At 33.4% G+C, this 17,891-nt stretch overlaps 1 protein-coding gene across 1 annotated transcript in view; it reads left to right on the top strand.

Annotated features, from left to right (window-relative positions):
• Positions 1-17,891, top strand: part of ANKRD13C (ankyrin repeat domain 13C) — an 81,230-nt gene that overhangs the window by 20,653 nt on the left and 42,686 nt on the right. Inside the window, exons 2-3 of the mRNA XM_068540103.1 lie at positions 4,050-4,091; positions 12,798-12,902. Coding sequence (XP_068396204.1) covers positions 4,050-4,091; positions 12,798-12,902 — 147 coding nt within the window. The remainder of the gene's footprint in view (positions 1-4,049; positions 4,092-12,797; positions 12,903-17,891) is intronic.

The raw sequence follows: 17,891 nt of genomic DNA, 5'->3' as shown, positions 1-17,891 counted from the left end.
TTAACATTAGACTTTGATAAATCAAGGATGCATATTGTAAACTCTAGAGCTGTGCTGTCTAATAGAAAGGCAATGCAAGACACATTTATAACTAAGTTTTTTAATAGCCACATAAAATAGAAGTAGGTGAAATTAATTTTAATACTACATTTTATTTAACCCAAAATATCCAAAACATTATTTTAACATGATGATCAATATAAAACATTATTGAGATATTTTACATTCTTGTTTTTCATACTAAGTCTTCAAAATCCCACTTATGGCACATCTCAGTTCAGACTAGCCACATTTCAAATGCTCAGAACCACATGTAGCTACCATATGGGACAGTGCATCTCTAGGATAACTACTAAAAGAATAGTAAAATAAAAAAATATATACCTTCCATCCACAGATAAAAACCAAATGGAATAATGAAAATAATCAATTTAGAAGAAGGTAAGAAAGATGAGAAAAAGGAACATGGAACCAGCAGGACAAATAGAAAGCACAAAGCTGGATGGTAGATTTAAACTCCAATAATATCAGTAAGTATAACATATGAGACTGGATTAAATGCTCTGGTTAAAAGACAAATATTGTCTTAACTGTATGAAAAAACACCCAAGTACATACAGTTGGAAACACATCTGAAATATAACAATATGTAAAAATTGAAAGTGAAAGGAGTGAAAAATATGTTCCATGTAAATATCAATCAAAAAATTTGGAATAATTATATTAACATCATAGTAGGTTTTAAAGCAGAAAACATCTGAGATAAAGAGAGGTGCTTCAAGATGAAAATCATTCGTTGAACTAGGAAAGTATAAGGATTTGATTTGTACTTAGTAACATAGCTGAAAATATATCAAGCAAAGTTTCTAGAAGTACAAGAAGACATAGAAACCCCCAATTACAGTGGGATATTTTTAACATTCCCCTTTCTTTAACAAGCTGACAAAAAACCAGTAAGGATATAAAAGATATGAACAACACAAACTGGATCTAGTAGGTTTATATGAAATGCTGTACCCAAAACCCTTAGGATACATGTTCTTTTCAAGGTTACAGAAAACATTTACAAAAATTGACCAAATTTGACCATAAAGCAACTCTCAGCATGTTTCAGATTGAGATTATACTGAGTCTGTTCTCTGATCACAGTGCAAGTAAACTAGAAATTATTAATAAAAAAGGTAAATATACTAGGAAATGGTAAAAAAATCAAGCATTTAAGAATCCATTTCAAGAAATTAGAAAAAGAACAACTTAACTTGCTTAATTTCCCAAGTTGAGTCTATTTTACCCAAATAACATAGAAGAAAAGAAGTTATAAAAGAGCAAGAATTATTGAATTAAAACAGACATTAGGTAGCAACATGCCAAAACTTTGTTCTTCAAAAAAGTGCATAAAATTAATAAACCTCAGACTGATCAAAGATAAAGAAAACACAAGTAACAAATGTGAATGAAAAGTGGGGCATCTGCATAAATTTTAATGTCATTACAAAATCATAGAAGGATACTGTGAACAAAATGTATGACAATAGGTGACAATTTATATGACATGGACAGAATCTCTGAAAAATTTAATTTGTCAAAATGCACACAAAAAGGAATTAGAAAACATAAGTACTCTTGTTATTATTAAAGACAATGAATCCATAATAAAAATGTTCACTCAAAGGAAACTCCAGGGCTAGATGGTTTTACAAGTGTATTCGTGTAAACATTTAGGAAAAATAACACCAAAAGTTTTACAATTACATTACTTAATTATGGAAACATTTGAGTTTGCAACCCTTGCCTACCGGTAATGCCTGTTGCGTTTTAGTGATCAGGTTTCTGTAACTTGATATTTTTAAGGTTTGTTTCTATAGTCAGAACTTTTTCTTATGCCTTCATTCACGAATGCTTATTGACTTTTGAATGTTAGATGTGTATTGGAAGCATTTCATATACATAAATGAACAAAATATGTATCTAGTTATCCTGAGGTTAATGTCTAATGAAGGAGACAGATGTTTACACAAAAAATTAAAAGTACAGTTTAGTGTGAAAAGTGCTGCAATAAAAAGATAGGTATAGAGGGCTTTGGGAGCAGTGCAGAGGGACATCTGATTGTCTAGAGAAGACTTCAGTGAATAGGTGATGTTTGAGCTAAGCCCTAAAAGGTGAGTATTAACTTGCCAGGCAGATGGGGAAGGAATATTTAGGAAGGATTAATAAAATGTGTGTAAAATATCGAGAAACTGGCTTATTGGAGAATTTATTGTATGCAGTTCAGGTGAAATACAGGGTGAGGAAGAAAATAGGAGAAGAATGGAAGGTAAGGACATATCCCAAGAACCTTTTATGCCATGTTAAAGATAAAATATGGACCACTTCCAGCCTTTTAAGTGGAACTGTAACATGGTCAAGTTTTTGTTTTAAAATTATTATTCCAATATAGAGAGGAGATTGAAATGGGGCAAAACTTGAGGCAGGGAGACTTGAAGGTTGTTGCAGTAGATATTCAGGTAAGGTGATGAGAGCTTAAACTAGAAAAGAGGTGGGAATTAAGAGTGATAGTCCAAAGTAAAGGCTTTGGTTTTGGCATAGTGTTAAGCTTTTGTTTCTGGCACCAATATGTCAACAAGTTTGTTTACTTTTTATGACTGCTTTTTGGTTTTGATAAATTGTCATAGAATATGAATGCAAACTTATGAAAATAATTCAATATTTAGAAAAGGTGGAAGACGATCTTATTCTAGACCAGTCAAATTGGAAATTGATACTTACACCTGTGGATTTCTTTTCTTTTTTTCTGGAGCTGATCAGAAACAAAATAAATATTTAGAATAACTAGGTACTGTTTTTAGTAAAACAGAAAATGTGTATCTTCTACAGACCCACCTAGGATTTAGCATTTTGAGACAGAAGAAATTGTTTACCTTTGCAATATACTTTTTTTTAAATTGAAGTATAATTGGCATACAACATTTTATTACTTTCAAGTGTATAACAATGTTTTCATGTTTGTATATAGTGAAATGATTACCACAAGAAGTCTGGTTAATATCCATCACCATACATAGTTCAAAATATTTTTTTTCTTGTGATGAGAACTTCTAAGATCTACTCTTAGCAACTTTCTAACATGCAGTATAATAATAGTCATGCTGTATATTGCATCCCTATGACATTTTTTTGACTGAAAGTTTGTACCTTTTGATTCTCTTCACCCATTTCGCCTACCCTCCCATTCTCCACCTTTGGCAACAACCAGTTCATTCTCAGTATATATATATATATATATATATATATATATATATATATATATATATATATATATATATATTCATATATATTTAAAAGATTCCACATATAAATGAGATAATACAATATTTGTCTTTATCTGACTTATTTCACTTAGCATAATGCCCTCAAGGTCCATCTCTATTGTTACAGATGGCAAGATTTCATTCTTTTTTTTAATGGCTGAATAATACTCCACTGTGTGTGTGTGTGTATGTGTGTGTGTACACATACACACTGATTTTCTTTGTCCATTCATCTGTTGATGGACACTTGGGTTGTTTCCATATCTTGGCTGTTGTAAATAATGCTGCAATGAACATGGGGGTGCATATATTTTTTCCAGTTAGTGTTTTCATTTTCTTTTATTTATTAAAACTTGAGGACTGGGATTGGGTCTTATTGATATTTATGAGCAAGGATGAGTATATATATAGTAAGGTACTTAAATTGTGTGCTGAATGAACAAAGATTGATATAATAGAGAAATTAGCAGCAAAGGAATCTGAAATCTGTTTGGAGAAGAAATCCCAAAAGCAAAATGGATATCTTTTACGGGAGGTGGGGGGAAGAGGAGTAAGATACCTTGTGTTTAGAAAGCATGGCATCCTCTGACCCTGACTTTGCCACATAAGCAGGATCATTTTGTGGTCACATTATTTTTGCTTAAAATCTGTCAGTGAAATTTCTGAAGGAGCTGAAACCACTTTAAAATAATTTTTCTGATGTTTCTACACTAATTTAATTTATTTTTGCTTTTGTTTTAGGAAACACTCCTTTACATCTTGCTGTGATGTTAGGAAATAAAGGTTAGTAAATATTTTCTTTTTTTGTTTAACTTCACTCATGTATAGTCAATTTAAAAATTTTAAGATGAGTTTTATGTTTTGAGTTTTAAAAAATTCACCTGATTATTTGATGTGCTAATTGAGTTTAGGATTCAGTATATTAAAAAACACAAATACTTTCTCATTTTTCGTAGCACTTTTTTCAAAGAGTTAGTGGAAGTCTTGTGCTAATCTTTATGCCTTTTGAAGCTTTTTTTTTCTTGCTTGGTTATTTTATCAAGGAAGTATAATTTCAGGAGACTCTTGTTTCCAAATATTAAGTTTTATTAATTATTGTAATACTTTTAATATTCAAAGAGTTTTATAAGATTCTTTAATATGGACTATTTTATATATCTAAACTCATAAGTCTAGATTTTTTATGGTAGATGATAATAAAAAGTTAGTACTTATTTATTCTCCAAAAAAACAAAAGGAAAGCAACAAGTCATAGACAGGTGATTTAAAAGATCTACTTTTTAAGGCTATTCCTAGATGCAATAAGTCTTAGTTATCTGGATTCCCAGTAACCCTGGAAAGTGAGGATTCCAGATAGCTTATTGGCAACCTTTTGAGTGCTAGATTTTTAAATTTTGGATGTGTTTGATAAAAATCTTTGGAAAACGTATACTCTAATTTTTAAACAGGCTAATTTTTGTTAACACTTTTCTGATGATCTAGCTGTATCATTATGAACATCTATTATTGTTATATAGTGTAATGTGGCTGTTGCTGTAAACATTTGATCTGAATGTATGATGATCTGAAGGATGTTACTAGAACTTGCTTTGTTGAAAAACAAAATTCTTTTGTTGGTTTGGTTTTAAGTTCTTGTGCTTAGGTGAAGCATATGATTTGTAGGAAATTTAATACTACATAAATTGGGGGCTCAAATCTTTATTTCTTTATTTAGTTATGCTATTCTTTTCTCCTTACAAGGAAGAGACTCAGTCAAGTAACTTTTAAGTAAAGAGAGATTCGTTAAGGTGCTACATATTATAGAAATTCAAGCTATGGGGACTAGCTATGTCTCAGGAAGAGTAGTAACCAAGACAGTCTGGGAGATCAGCCATCCTTTCTCCCTTCCTCCCTCCCTCTGTCCTTCCTCCCTTCCTTCCTCTCTCTCTCCCTCCCTTCCTTCTTCTTCTCTCCCTCCCTCCTTCCCTCCTCCCCCGCCCCCGCCCCCGCCACCGCAACCTTCCTCCTTCCTTCCCTTCGGATATGTATATCTATCCATCTATCTGTCTATCTAACTATCAATTATCTATCATCTGTCTGTCTCTTATGGTGCATCTGCTGTTCTTTCTTTATATATATAAAATATTCTCCCTTTTCTTGATTGATTTTTCTGTTTAGTGAAATTGACCATGACCCAAAATAACTGTTCTAGGTTCCTAAACCTTCAAGGCTTTCTGATTTCAGTGTTCTCCACCAAGTAGTTCAGTTTCTTAGGTTCCTGAATTTCTGAAAAAAAGTTTGATTGGTCTAGTTCATGTCGAGCCAAGTCACAGTGATGAGTGACTGGCAATCTCATGAATTGACTTTGGGATATATAGTTACTCATGTGAAATTAGCTTTAGCTTGGCTGGCTTTGGGTGAGAGTTGGGAGTAGAAGAGGAAATCAGGAATACAGAGGAAGAATGTTTATCAGGAATATTGGCAGGGCAGATGATAGTCATCTTTAGTATAGCTACCTTGGTGAAAAGATATCAGATATAGTTAGCTAAATTTGACCAGTTAAAACTTATGCTTTCTTTCAAAGAACATTCGATCAGAACTTCAGAAAATAACTGGAATGTATTTATTTACAATATGCTAGATGCTTTTTTTAGTGCTTTATGTATGTTTACTCATTTAACACAACAACCATGTGAGGAAGATACTATTATTATCCCTATTTTACAGATGAAAAAAGTTAGCTCTGAGAAGTTAAGCAACTTTCCCAGGGTAAAGTAGCAGTTTTGACTTGAACTTGGAGTATCTTGTTCCAGAGCCTGGATTCCTAATTATTATGGTGAATTGCCTTGCTCTCTTTTCACTGTGAACCATTCAAAAAGGAAATGGTCTAAATCAAAGTTAGCTAACATGCATCGTGCTTCCCTCCTGTTTTCGTGGAAAATATAGTTAATTTGATGCCAAGTCTGATTGCTATTCTAAATTTAGCACTTTAATAGAAATATGGATTTACCAGGATTCGAATATGAAATTAAACATATCTATCATCCTAGGTCTAAGTGTTCTAATTTTCAGTGGAGGTATTGTTAGGTTTCATCATAGGATTGTATCAGCCTATCCAAAATGTGTTTCATAGAATTAGTTTCATTGGATATTGATAAGTTTTTAGAGGAAAATAGTGTTTCCAGGTCAAATTGATTTGGAAAATAGTGAGTTACTAAGTTTTAAGCAGTTTTCTTTATTGTGGACCTTCTTAGAACTTTTGATATGCTAATATTCATTGTGACCTTCTGAATTGGAGCCTTCTGTTGGATATAGAGTCATTGTTCCCCATAGTTATTTGGTATTTTCTCTTTTTCACAAGTATCTTGAGAAACTAGAATTCTGTGGAACATATTTTGGGAAACACTTGGTTAGATGATTCAGGATCTGCAAATAATGTCAGTATTTGCTCTTCCTGAGTCTTTTTCATGTAGAGTAGGTACAGCCATTAATATACTGATCAATTTATAATTTTCCATGTACATTTTTCCAGTTGAATACTCTTTTTTGCTTTTTTCTTTTTGACCTTTTAATATTTTTGATATTTGGTTGCATAGGAGTGAGATTGAAACACGTAGTGGAAGATAAAACATCTACCTTATACTTAATTCTGTAAAGCAATTTTACATTATACCATTGTTCAATCTGTGCCACTTTTATCTTCTCCTTTAGAGATATACTATGCCTCTAGTGACTTCACTGTTGAAGAGCACTTTCTGTTTGTATACTTGTTTGTAAATACAGTAAAAATTCCCAGGGCATTCAAATATTTGTTGATTGAATTAAAGAGAGATACCCTATGACTTGTACACCTTTATTTACTTCTCTTACTCATCTTAACCTACTGAATAACCTTATTTTTCACCATTGAAGTCTGATTTTATCTGAATTGCTGAGTCTACTGACCATGTTCGCCATGTTGGCTGGCAAGTTTTTCAACTATGGATTTGAATTGAAATGGAGAAAAACATTATACTTAAAAGATTTCAGGAATCTTTAGGAGGTGAACTAGAAAACTAACCTTTAATTCTTATCCTTTCGGTTAGACATCAGAAGAAATTCTTCAAACCAGTTGCTGCAACTTTTAATTTATTCTCAGTCTTTTTTGGAACTGCAGTTTTCCATTTTTGTTCTGAAATAAGTCTAGAATTAGTATGATTTTTCACTTTCATAAGGGTCTCTCTGAATATTCTGTTTTGTTCCCAACTGTCCTATTTATCCCATTCACTCTCTTTATATTTTGTCACCTGTATAGCTCTGGTATATTTATATGTGATTTCTGTTTATCACAATTTCATTTTGTTTAGACTCCTCAAGTCATAACTTCTTTGTGGCGCATTTGTACATTTTTAAGCCTTACTGCCTGGTTGTTAACTACCTTTTTTTCTTATTATTCATTGTTACAGTTGCTGAGAGAAGGCATTTGATTGTTCCAGTGTTTTTGTTTTTTTTTTTTAATGTATGAGACTAGGTCAGAGATCATGGTATATCTTTGATTTTCTGGCTTTTCGTTAGTTGCTCACTTCTACGTCAGTTGAGTTGTGATGTGAGCGAAAGGCCTGTGGCAAGGTCTGTGGCATATGAGAAAACAGTTGACATCTTTAACGTATATATAAATCATACCAGTTCTATACCTTAGTTTACACAATTGGTATATTGCTTTAGATACTGTTGTGCATCTTCCTTTTTAATATTTTTAAATTAATATTTTTTCTTTAATGATTTTTAGGTTATTAATACATGCTTGATGAAACAATTGAAATAATACAGTATAAAGATGTATATAAAAAGCATCATCTCTCCTACTTTTTTTCTGATGTAATTAACATTAACAGCCTAGTGGGCATCCTTGCACACCTTCCTCCTTGTAATATAGGGGCTTAGTTTGTTTTTACTGAAGTTGAATCACTGCATATAGTACTTTGCCATGTTTTTCCTTTCACTCAAAAGTTTATCATGAAATACAAAGTCCGTAGATATCTATCCATGTTCATGTTCCCCAACTTCTTTATTTATGCACACAAACACATATTTACATAAACCCCCCTGGTAGGTTTCTTTAGGAGAGTGTCCATTTTATTTATTTATGTATTTATTTATTTAATTGTTTGATTTTTTTCTTTGGGGGGGAGTATAATTGCCTTACAGTGTTGTGTTAGTTTCTGCTGTACAACAAAGTGAATCAGCTATACGTATACATATATCCGCATATCTCCTTCCTCTTGAGCCTCCCTCCCACCCCGCACCCCCCCAACCCCCCAACCCCCACCGTCCCACCCCTCTAGGTCATCACAGAGCACTGAGCTGAGCTCCCTGTGCTGTACAGCAGCTTCCTACTAGCTATCTATTTTACACGTGGTAGTGTATATATGCCAATGCTACTCTCTCAATTCGTCCCACCCTCCCCTTCCCCCTCTGTGTCCACAAGTCTGTTCTCTACTTCTGCGTCTCTTTTCCTGTTCTGCAGATAGGTTCATCAGTACCATTTTTCTAGATTCCATATATATGCGCTACTATACGATATTTGTTTTTCTCTTTCTGACTTACTTCACTCTATGACAGACTCTAGGTTTATCCACATCACTACAAATGACCCAATTTCGTTCCTTTTTATGGCTGAGTAATATTCCATTATATATATGTGCCACATCTTTATCCATTCATCTGTCGATGGACATTTAGGTTGCTGCCACGTCCTGGGTAGTGTAAATAGTGCTGCAGTGAACATTGGGGTGCATGTGTCTTTTTGAATTATTGTTTCCTCAGGGTATACACCCAGTAGTGGGTTTGCTGGGTCATATGGTAGTTCTATTTTTAGTTTTTTAAGGAAACTCCATACTGTTCTCCATAGTGGCTGTATCATCAATTTACATTCCCACCAACAGTGCAAAAGGGTTCGCTTTTCTCCACACCCTCTCCAGCATTTATGGTTTGTAGATTTTTTGATGATGGCCATTCTGACCGGTGTGAGGTGATACCTCATTGTGGTTTTGATTTGCATTTCTCTAATAATTACTGATGTTAAGCATCTTTTCATGTGTTTGTTGGCCATCTGTATGTCTTCTTTGGAGAAATGTTTATTTAGGTCTTCTAGAGGGTCCATTTTATTTATTTATATATTAAAAAAAATTCTTTTTAGCTGGTCTCTCTATCATCTTCTCTCCTTATTAACCCCCTTCTCCCATTAAACGTGGTAACCCATGTTAACAGCTTGCTAGGTATTCTTCCATACTCTTCTCCATGCTTATTATTATGTACAAATATGTGTGTATGTATCTAAACACACATTCATATGTGTAGTTTTTTATTTATTCCTTTATAAAAAATGTGATCATAATATACTTCTCCATTGAGCAGATATATGATTTAGCAGTGCAATGTAGACATTTCTTTCAGTCTATTGGGATGACTTAAATTCATTCTTGTTTTTAATATTTGTCTTTTTTATTCATTTTTTTCTTTCAATGCTTTATTATGAATAATTTCAGATATACAGAGAAACTGAAAGATTATCACTATGAGCATTCAAATACTCTCTACCTAGCTTCAATAATTGTTCACATTTTATCATATTTGCTGTATTTTTCTCTTTATCTTAGTGTTTTATATGTGTATATATATATATATATATTTTTTTTTTTTTTTTACTATTTTTGCTGTACCATTTGAAAACTAGATGTAAGCATCATGACATTTTACCACCAAATACTTCAGCATGCATCTCTAAGAATAAGGACATTGTCTATCATGACCACAATATCATTATCACACCTAAGAAAAATAATAATATTGTTATAATATCTGATACCCAATCCATATTTAGATTTCTCCAGTTGTTCTAAAAATGTCTTCTATAGGTGTTTTATATTGAATCAAGATCTGATTGGGATTCACTCATTACATTTGGTTGTTTATTTCAGATAATCTAGAAAAGTTTGCCCACCTTTTTTCCCCCTTCCTTTGTACCTGACTTTTTGAAGTGTCTTCCCCAGTTAATTTGTAGAATGTCTCCCATCTCAGTTTTGCCTGATTATTTTCTCATAATGTTATTTAACTTGTTCCTTATACTCTGTTTTTTCTATGAATCAAAAATTAGGTATCAATGCTTGATTAGATTCAGGTTAAACATTTCTGGAAAGAATACTGCAGAGGCATATGAACTTTATATTGTATCACATTAGGAAACATAATTTTAAGTTATCCCACTATTACTGCCACTAAGTTTTGATCAGTTGATTGAGATGATAATCTTCAGATATCTCTACTGTAAGGGAACACTTTTCATTTTATTAAGTAATCTTGGGATGATACTTTAAGTAAATATCCTATTTCCCAGCACATAGCCTTTTACCTAGTGCCTTTAGCATTCATTGAGGTCCTTTGCCTATATCAGTTATTACATTGTCGTTATTGCTGATTTCCTAGTTTTATCATTTCTTCTACATTTATTAGCAGCCATTCTTCTATAAAGGAGAACTCATTGTCCTCTCATTTTTTGATGTCATTATGGGCCTATCAATTATTTTTTGTTTAATGTGTTGTAACTAGTCATTTTTCTTTTTGATGCTCAGTTTCTCAAATTTGGCCAGTGGCTGACCATTCAGGTGGCTCCTTTGTCCTTTTGACTCTATTCTTTAAAAATGCCTGCATGTTATTAGTCCAGGGATATAGAAGCATCATACTTTAGTCAGTCATTCCCCCATGATGGATATTCATATTTGCATTATAAATAATCCTAAAATAAACATTCATGTACATATATTCTTATATATTACTAGCAGACTTTCTTAAACACCTTTGTGAAATCTCTGTATTTATTTTACTTTATTCTAATGTAATTTCCTGCTAATGTAGATATTCTTTCTATTACTAGGAATAGTGCTAAAACAGTGCCATTCTTCCTCCACCTCAGCTCACTTGCATTACATTACAACTGTCATAACACCTTTATTTCCTTCAGAGCACTTATCATTATCTTTTTTTATTTATTAGTTTACTTAATTATATTTTAATATGGGAGCTCTCTGATAGCAAGATCTTATCTTTCTTCTCACTACTTATATCCAGGACCCAGTACTTAGAATTGGCATATAATAGGCACTTGGTAAATATTTGCTAAAAGACTGATTGAATGAATGAATCATTCATTTAGGGAATTTAGGTTGGATAGCCATCCTAAATTTCCCATGAGCCTTGGTTTCAAATGTTTTTTTGCCTGTTAATATGCTTCTTATTTTGAATTAAAAACAAATTTCCTCAATGTATACAAGTGTCTATACCTTAGACTTTCTTTTTTCTTTTGTAGAAAACTTTTATTCATGTTGTCATATATTATGTTCTTATTTTAAGACTCGGTTCAGATTACCAAGTATCCTCAGTGTTAAATGTTGTAAATGCCCCAGCCACTGGAGTTGGGAACAGTAAATACTATATAAACAAAACAATTGAAACCACACAATCCATTGATTAAGTACTATGTACATTAATTTTCCCATGAATAACTGGAAACGTTGAGAGCAATGATTTATACCCACCACCCCTGAACTTATCAGCCAAGATCCAAGAGGCCAGAGATCCCTCGGTGCATCCTAAAATATCCAGTGTTGGGAATTCCCTGGCAATTCAGTGGTTAGGACTCCATGCTTCCACTGCAGGGGGCGTGGGTTCGATCCCTGGTCCCTGGTCCGGGAACTAAGATCCCGCATGCCGCAGGACACGGTCCCCCACCCCCCCAAAAAAAGAAGAGAAAAAAGAAAAATCCAGTGGCTTGGGAACTGTGTCCTGAGCATAGATTTTTCTTATATGTAATTATTCTGTCACTTGTGGCACAGTCTTCAGTGTTCCCCTTAAGTTTCAGTGGGTGACTGTGCCTGGGCTGGATGGTGAGTCAAGTATACCTTAGACTTTGTTTGATTACTAGAAGGACTGTCTAGATTTGTCCTTGTAGTCATAAACAAGTTTTTGTCCCTTTTGGTTTTTTCTGAAATAAACAAATTGTAAAATTTGAAAAATAAGGGTTTGTGGAAACATTAGTGATTCTTTTTGAAAATACTTTTTTTTCCCCTGAAATAAATAATGAGCTTTCCATTTGACCTTGCAGATTTACAAATCCTCTTTGGGGCCTTATTAGATAGTAGAAATTTTTAGGTAAATTACTCTTGAGTTTCTTGGGTTGTCTTTTATAGTATGGAAACATTCTCAAAATACCCTTGGGAACAATTATTAGGGAATATAATAGTTTCTTTGCAGAGAGATCCAATTTATTTTTAGGTAATAGAATAGATACTTCTTGAATCTAAGGATCTGAAATAAACTGGTTTAGATACAGAGGGATTTTAAAAATTATTTAATTCTCTATAGTATAGTACTTATATCATAGATCTATTATATTAACTGATTTCTTGAATTTTTACATGATTTTTAAATTTAGAGTTGCATGATGTTTGATGTTACCACCATTTTATGTTTCAGAATGTGCCCATTTACTTTTGGCTCACAATGCTCCAGTAAAGGTGAAAAATGCTCAGGGATGGAGCCCGCTGGCGGAAGCCATCAGTTATGGAGATAGACAGATGAGTAAGCAATATAAATTACTATTGTTGATATGTGTTCTAAAAATATGATGTGATGCATTTGAGATATTTGTCATTCATCGTAACTTTCCATACTATGAGAAGTTTGCAGTTACTTACAAACTTATATATGAATTATTCATGACTTTTATATATATATAATTACCATATATATTATATATATAAGTGTACCTAAGTAAAAATATATATAGACATACAACATTATATTCGTTTCAGTAGTACAACATATTGATTATTTGTATGTATTGTGAAATGATCACCACAATAAATCTAGTTAACATCTATCACCATACATAGTTACAGTACTTCTATTTTTCTTGTGATGAGAACTTTTAAGATATACTCTTTTACAACTTTCAAATATGCAGTACAGTATTGTTAACTATAGTCAACATGCTGTACGTTGCATCCGCATGACTTATTTCTTTTATAACTAGAAGTTGGTACCTTTTGACTCCCTGTATCTGTCTGTTCCCTGCACCCCATCCCTGACTGTTGGTGGCTCCAGTTCTTATCTATACTGAGACCTAGCTGTCTTTTGTCTCTCCAGGACTTACTCATAGTTTATACAGATTTTCATTGTGGTATATTTATGTTAGGGTAGTTTTAGGAATTCTATCAGCCTCTTGTCTTATTTTTGTAGCACATTAAAAGTTAGTTTGGAGGGAAAGAAATAGCAGTCTGTGTTGGTTTGCAGTCTTATCAGGAACTGGCAGTCTTCTTCATTTGGGTCTCAACTTTATATTTCTTTTCCCAACTCGTTAAGTAGATTAACTTCTCTTATATGTTTTCAAAGTGGTCCATTATTTTCCTTTGCAGCACACAGCACACTTCTAAATAACTGTTCAATGTCTTTTCCCTACGCTGTATCCTGATGATATAATCTTTATGAGAACTCAAGTCATGAATATGTTTTCTTATTCATCCTTTCATTTCTGGCTCCTAGAACAAAGAAAATTAAACCTGCAAAGAAAATTTGAGATTAATCAAGAATTAACATTTTTCTGAAAAGTATTATATTAGGATTTTTATTTACTATAACTCTACTGAGATGTTCAAAACTTTAAAATATTTTTTTCTTTTAAGAAAGTAATAATATTTGTTGTAGAAAATTAGGAAATTATTGAAGAAAAAAAGGAAATAATTTCACCCAGAGAGTTATTATATTTTCTTCTAGTTTCTTTTTCTAGTCATGTTACTTTCCTATTTAAAACCCTTTAAAAATTCTTATTCTTAAGATGAAGACGAAAATCTCTAACTTGGTTTATAAGATCTAGTATGATAATGTCACTTTTTAATCTCCATCCTTATCTTGTTCTTTTTTTTTTTAAATTTATTTGTTTATTTATTTATTTTATTTTGTTTATTTATTTTTGGCTGCGTTGGGTCTTCGTTGCTGTGTGTGGGCTTTCTCTAGTTGTGGCGAGCGGGGGCTACTCTTCATTGTGGTGCGCAGGCTTCTCATTGTGGTGGCTTCTCTTGTTGCGGAGCACGGGCTCTAGGGTGGATGGGCTTCAGTGATTGTGGCTCACGGGCTTAGTTGCTCCACGGCATGTGGGATCTTCCCAGACCAGGGCTCGAACCCGTGTCTCCTGCATTGGCAGGCGGATTCTTAACCACTGCGCCACCAGGGAAGCCCCCTTATCTTGTTCTTTCCACATGGTTTCTGTATGTCAGCTCTGCTGGCTTTTCAGTTTCTCATATTCACATATCCTTCCCCTTCTGCCCCAGCTCCTTATAATTCTTCAGATCTTAGTTCAAGTACAAGGAAGCTTTCTCTGCCCGTATACTATGCCAGAATGCTACCTGCCACTTTCATTAGGCAGTAAGCTTCATTTAGAGTAGGGATTGTCTATTTGTCTCTTAAGTACATATCAGGTGCATTGGAAACGTAGTAGGAATGTGCAATTAGCTTTGACATTGAGGAACTCATCTTAGTTGGGGGAGAGAAACTAATGAATATTCTGCAGCATTCTGAAGTATTCACAAAGTACTAAGAGGAAAAAAGATGAGGGAGAAAGTAATTTCAGTTTTGGCAAGGTGTTTGGTTTATTTAAGCTGAGTCTCAAAGGATTTTAGGAGTTAATAAGGTGGGTAAGGACATTCTAGCCTATGACAGCAGAATATATATAAAGCATGGAAATGTAAAGAACAAGGCACGTTTTAGGGAACAATGTATATTTCAGTGTGGCTCCCTAAATGAGGCTACATGGCAACCATGGGTGAAGGGGTGAAGGGTAGTTTTGAGAGATGAAGTTTGATGGTAAAGGAGCCACACTGACTGAGATCTGCTTTATGTGCTTTTCAAGGTTTTAATCTCAATCTTCAGTCACTGTAAAACCTCAGAAGACTTTAAAGCAGGAATTGACATTATTAGATAAGCCCGAAGACTGTTTAATTGAGTAGGGAGGCAAGAGATTTTTAGAAAAACAATCTTTAGAACAAATGTGGTAAACTTGACTTAAAGAAGAACAGTGTATTTAGAAAAGCAAGGGATAGATTAGAAAGATAAATGAAGGAATCTACAGTGGTTGATTATCTCTTGGATACTGGTAGTAATGGAAGGATTCAGAGTAATTCCAAAGCCTTTATCATGGATTAATGGCTATCTCATTAATTAATTGATATACAGAAAATAGGAAAAAGAACAGTATGGATTTTAATTAATTTGGTGTTAGGTTTGTTGAATTTGAGTTTTCTGTAGTATACGCAGGTGGAACTGTACAAGTAAGAAGTAGGAGATAATTAGACTGGAGCACAGATGGAAGTAGAAGGCAGAAGATACACATTTAAGTAATACTTGGAGCAGTAGGGCGTAGCTCCAAAAACTTGAGACACAAAAAACTGAAAACTTTAAAAGTACTCTATATGGGAGAAGAAGGAAAGAGAAAGTTAAATTAGTTGTGGTTTTTTGGAGTTCTTCATTTGAGCCTTTGTATGAATTCTGTCTAATATCATCCAAATCCTCTAAAGCTGATTTTATTTTCATTATCAATCACTGTTAATAAGATTCTTACAGTATGGGAGTACAAATATTGACCCTCCCCCCAAAATGATGGTAATTTTGTCTAATTGTGTTTTTTTATATAAATTTATTTGTTTAATTTTATTTATTTTTGGCTGCTTTGGGTGTTCGTTGCTGCGGGCAGGCTTTCTCTAGTCGCGGAGCACGGGCTCGAGGCGCGTGGGTTCAGTAGTTGTAGCACACAGGCTCAGTAGTTGTAGCTCGCGGACTCTAGAGTACAGGCTCAGTAGTTGCGGTGCATGGGCTTAGTTGCTCCGCGGCATGGGGGATCTTCCCGGACCAGGGATCGAACCTGTGTTCCCTGCATTGGCAGGCGGATTCTTAACCACTGCGCTACCAGGGAAGTCCCTGTCTAATTGTGTTCTGAGTGTTCGTTTCTGCTTCCACAAGGTGACGTTATTTTTAATGTGAAGTCTCATAGAACAGGAATTTCTTTGCATACATTACTATGCTATATATAGTTGTTGTCACTACGTTTTTAATAATGTTTGGTCATTTTAACATAATTTTCTATTCACTAAATGTCTTCAGTCAATTACAGTATATTTAGTTAATGGAAACTATATGACTTCTGCTTTTCATTGATATCTTTTCTATTTAGGAAATTAATTCTTTTTGTTCTTTATGTCAGCAGGGGTCTGTTTGAATTTGAAGGCAAGGTAGATTGAATAAACATTTATTAAAGTATTTGCCTTTATAGTGGAGAAGAATTATAAAAAGAATTCTACTACATTTAGGTAATATCGCTTTGATATTAAAGTTAAGTTATAATGAACATGAAGGTTAACCAGATTCATATAAATTTGAATCTGTAAAGAACCCTAATGTTTATATAGGTCATTGGTTCTCACACTATTTGGATTTTATAGACCAGAAAAGAATTTTATTTAAGGATTGATGTAGAGTAGCTGACTTTTTCATTTTAGCATATAAGAACTTTAAAAGTACTTTCTTCTGCGATCACAAGTTCATTAAAAAAAAAAAAGACATTTTGAAACCAAAAATAGTAGAAAGAATAGTCCTTAAATTTAAAAAAAGAATATAATTTACAAAGAAAAAAATCCACCCTGGTTCCCAGTTTTTTCATTTGGCTGCATATCACTGGAAACTTGAACAGTTGGCCACTGAAATGTAGACTTCTGTTTGGGAACTGCTGACCGAGATCACAGAGCTAGTGTGTAACTGAAACTAGGTCCCATGTTCCCGACTTTTAGGTCTCATTCTCTTCTGTCCCAAAAGACCTTCAGTAATTTAAACATTGCTCTTTGATTTTTGACTTTTAAAAATACATTGGGATTAAAGTTAGACCTGTGGTTAAAAATAAGTGTAGATTCTACTATTTCTCATATTCTTCCCTGAGCTTTTCCTAATTTGGCCTTTGTGGACAAAACAAATCTGATTTAATAAGCTTTTATTACTGTCTTCTTTCCACATTATTTTTCCCCCAACCTTATACTTCCCTTATACTTCTGTATTCCACATAGGCATTAAGTAGTTTATGAGTGCATACTGTAAAATAGTAAAAATAATAGTATTTTTATTTGTTTGTATGTATATATATGTATATGAAAACAGGACCAGGAGGAAATCAGCATGTATTGATGTATACATTTTACCCCCCTCTGTACATTTTTTCATCTTATTTCATTCAAGGCTAATATTTTCCCTTATTTTAATAAATGTTAGGGATTGATTGATTTTGCTAGTTAATTTTAGACCTTTATTCTAATAAACAAAACTTACCTAATTGCAGCCACAGTAGTAAGCAATTTATATAGAGCCTCTATAGTAACTCCATGTAGCAGATTTCACTTTATTCTTAATTGACATATGAAAAAAAGAAACTGAAGTTTAGGGAAATTAAGTGTTCCATGTTTATACAGCTAATAAGTAGTAATGCTGTGGTTTGCGCTTAGGCAATTTGTCTAAATCTCCATCTCTTAACTG

This window comes from Eschrichtius robustus, chromosome 3 (genome assembly GCF_028021215.1).
Source record: "Eschrichtius robustus isolate mEscRob2 chromosome 3, mEscRob2.pri, whole genome shotgun sequence".
NCBI lineage: Eukaryota > Metazoa > Chordata > Mammalia > Artiodactyla > Eschrichtiidae > Eschrichtius > Eschrichtius robustus.
This window is presented reverse-complemented; position numbering and strand designations above follow the sequence as displayed.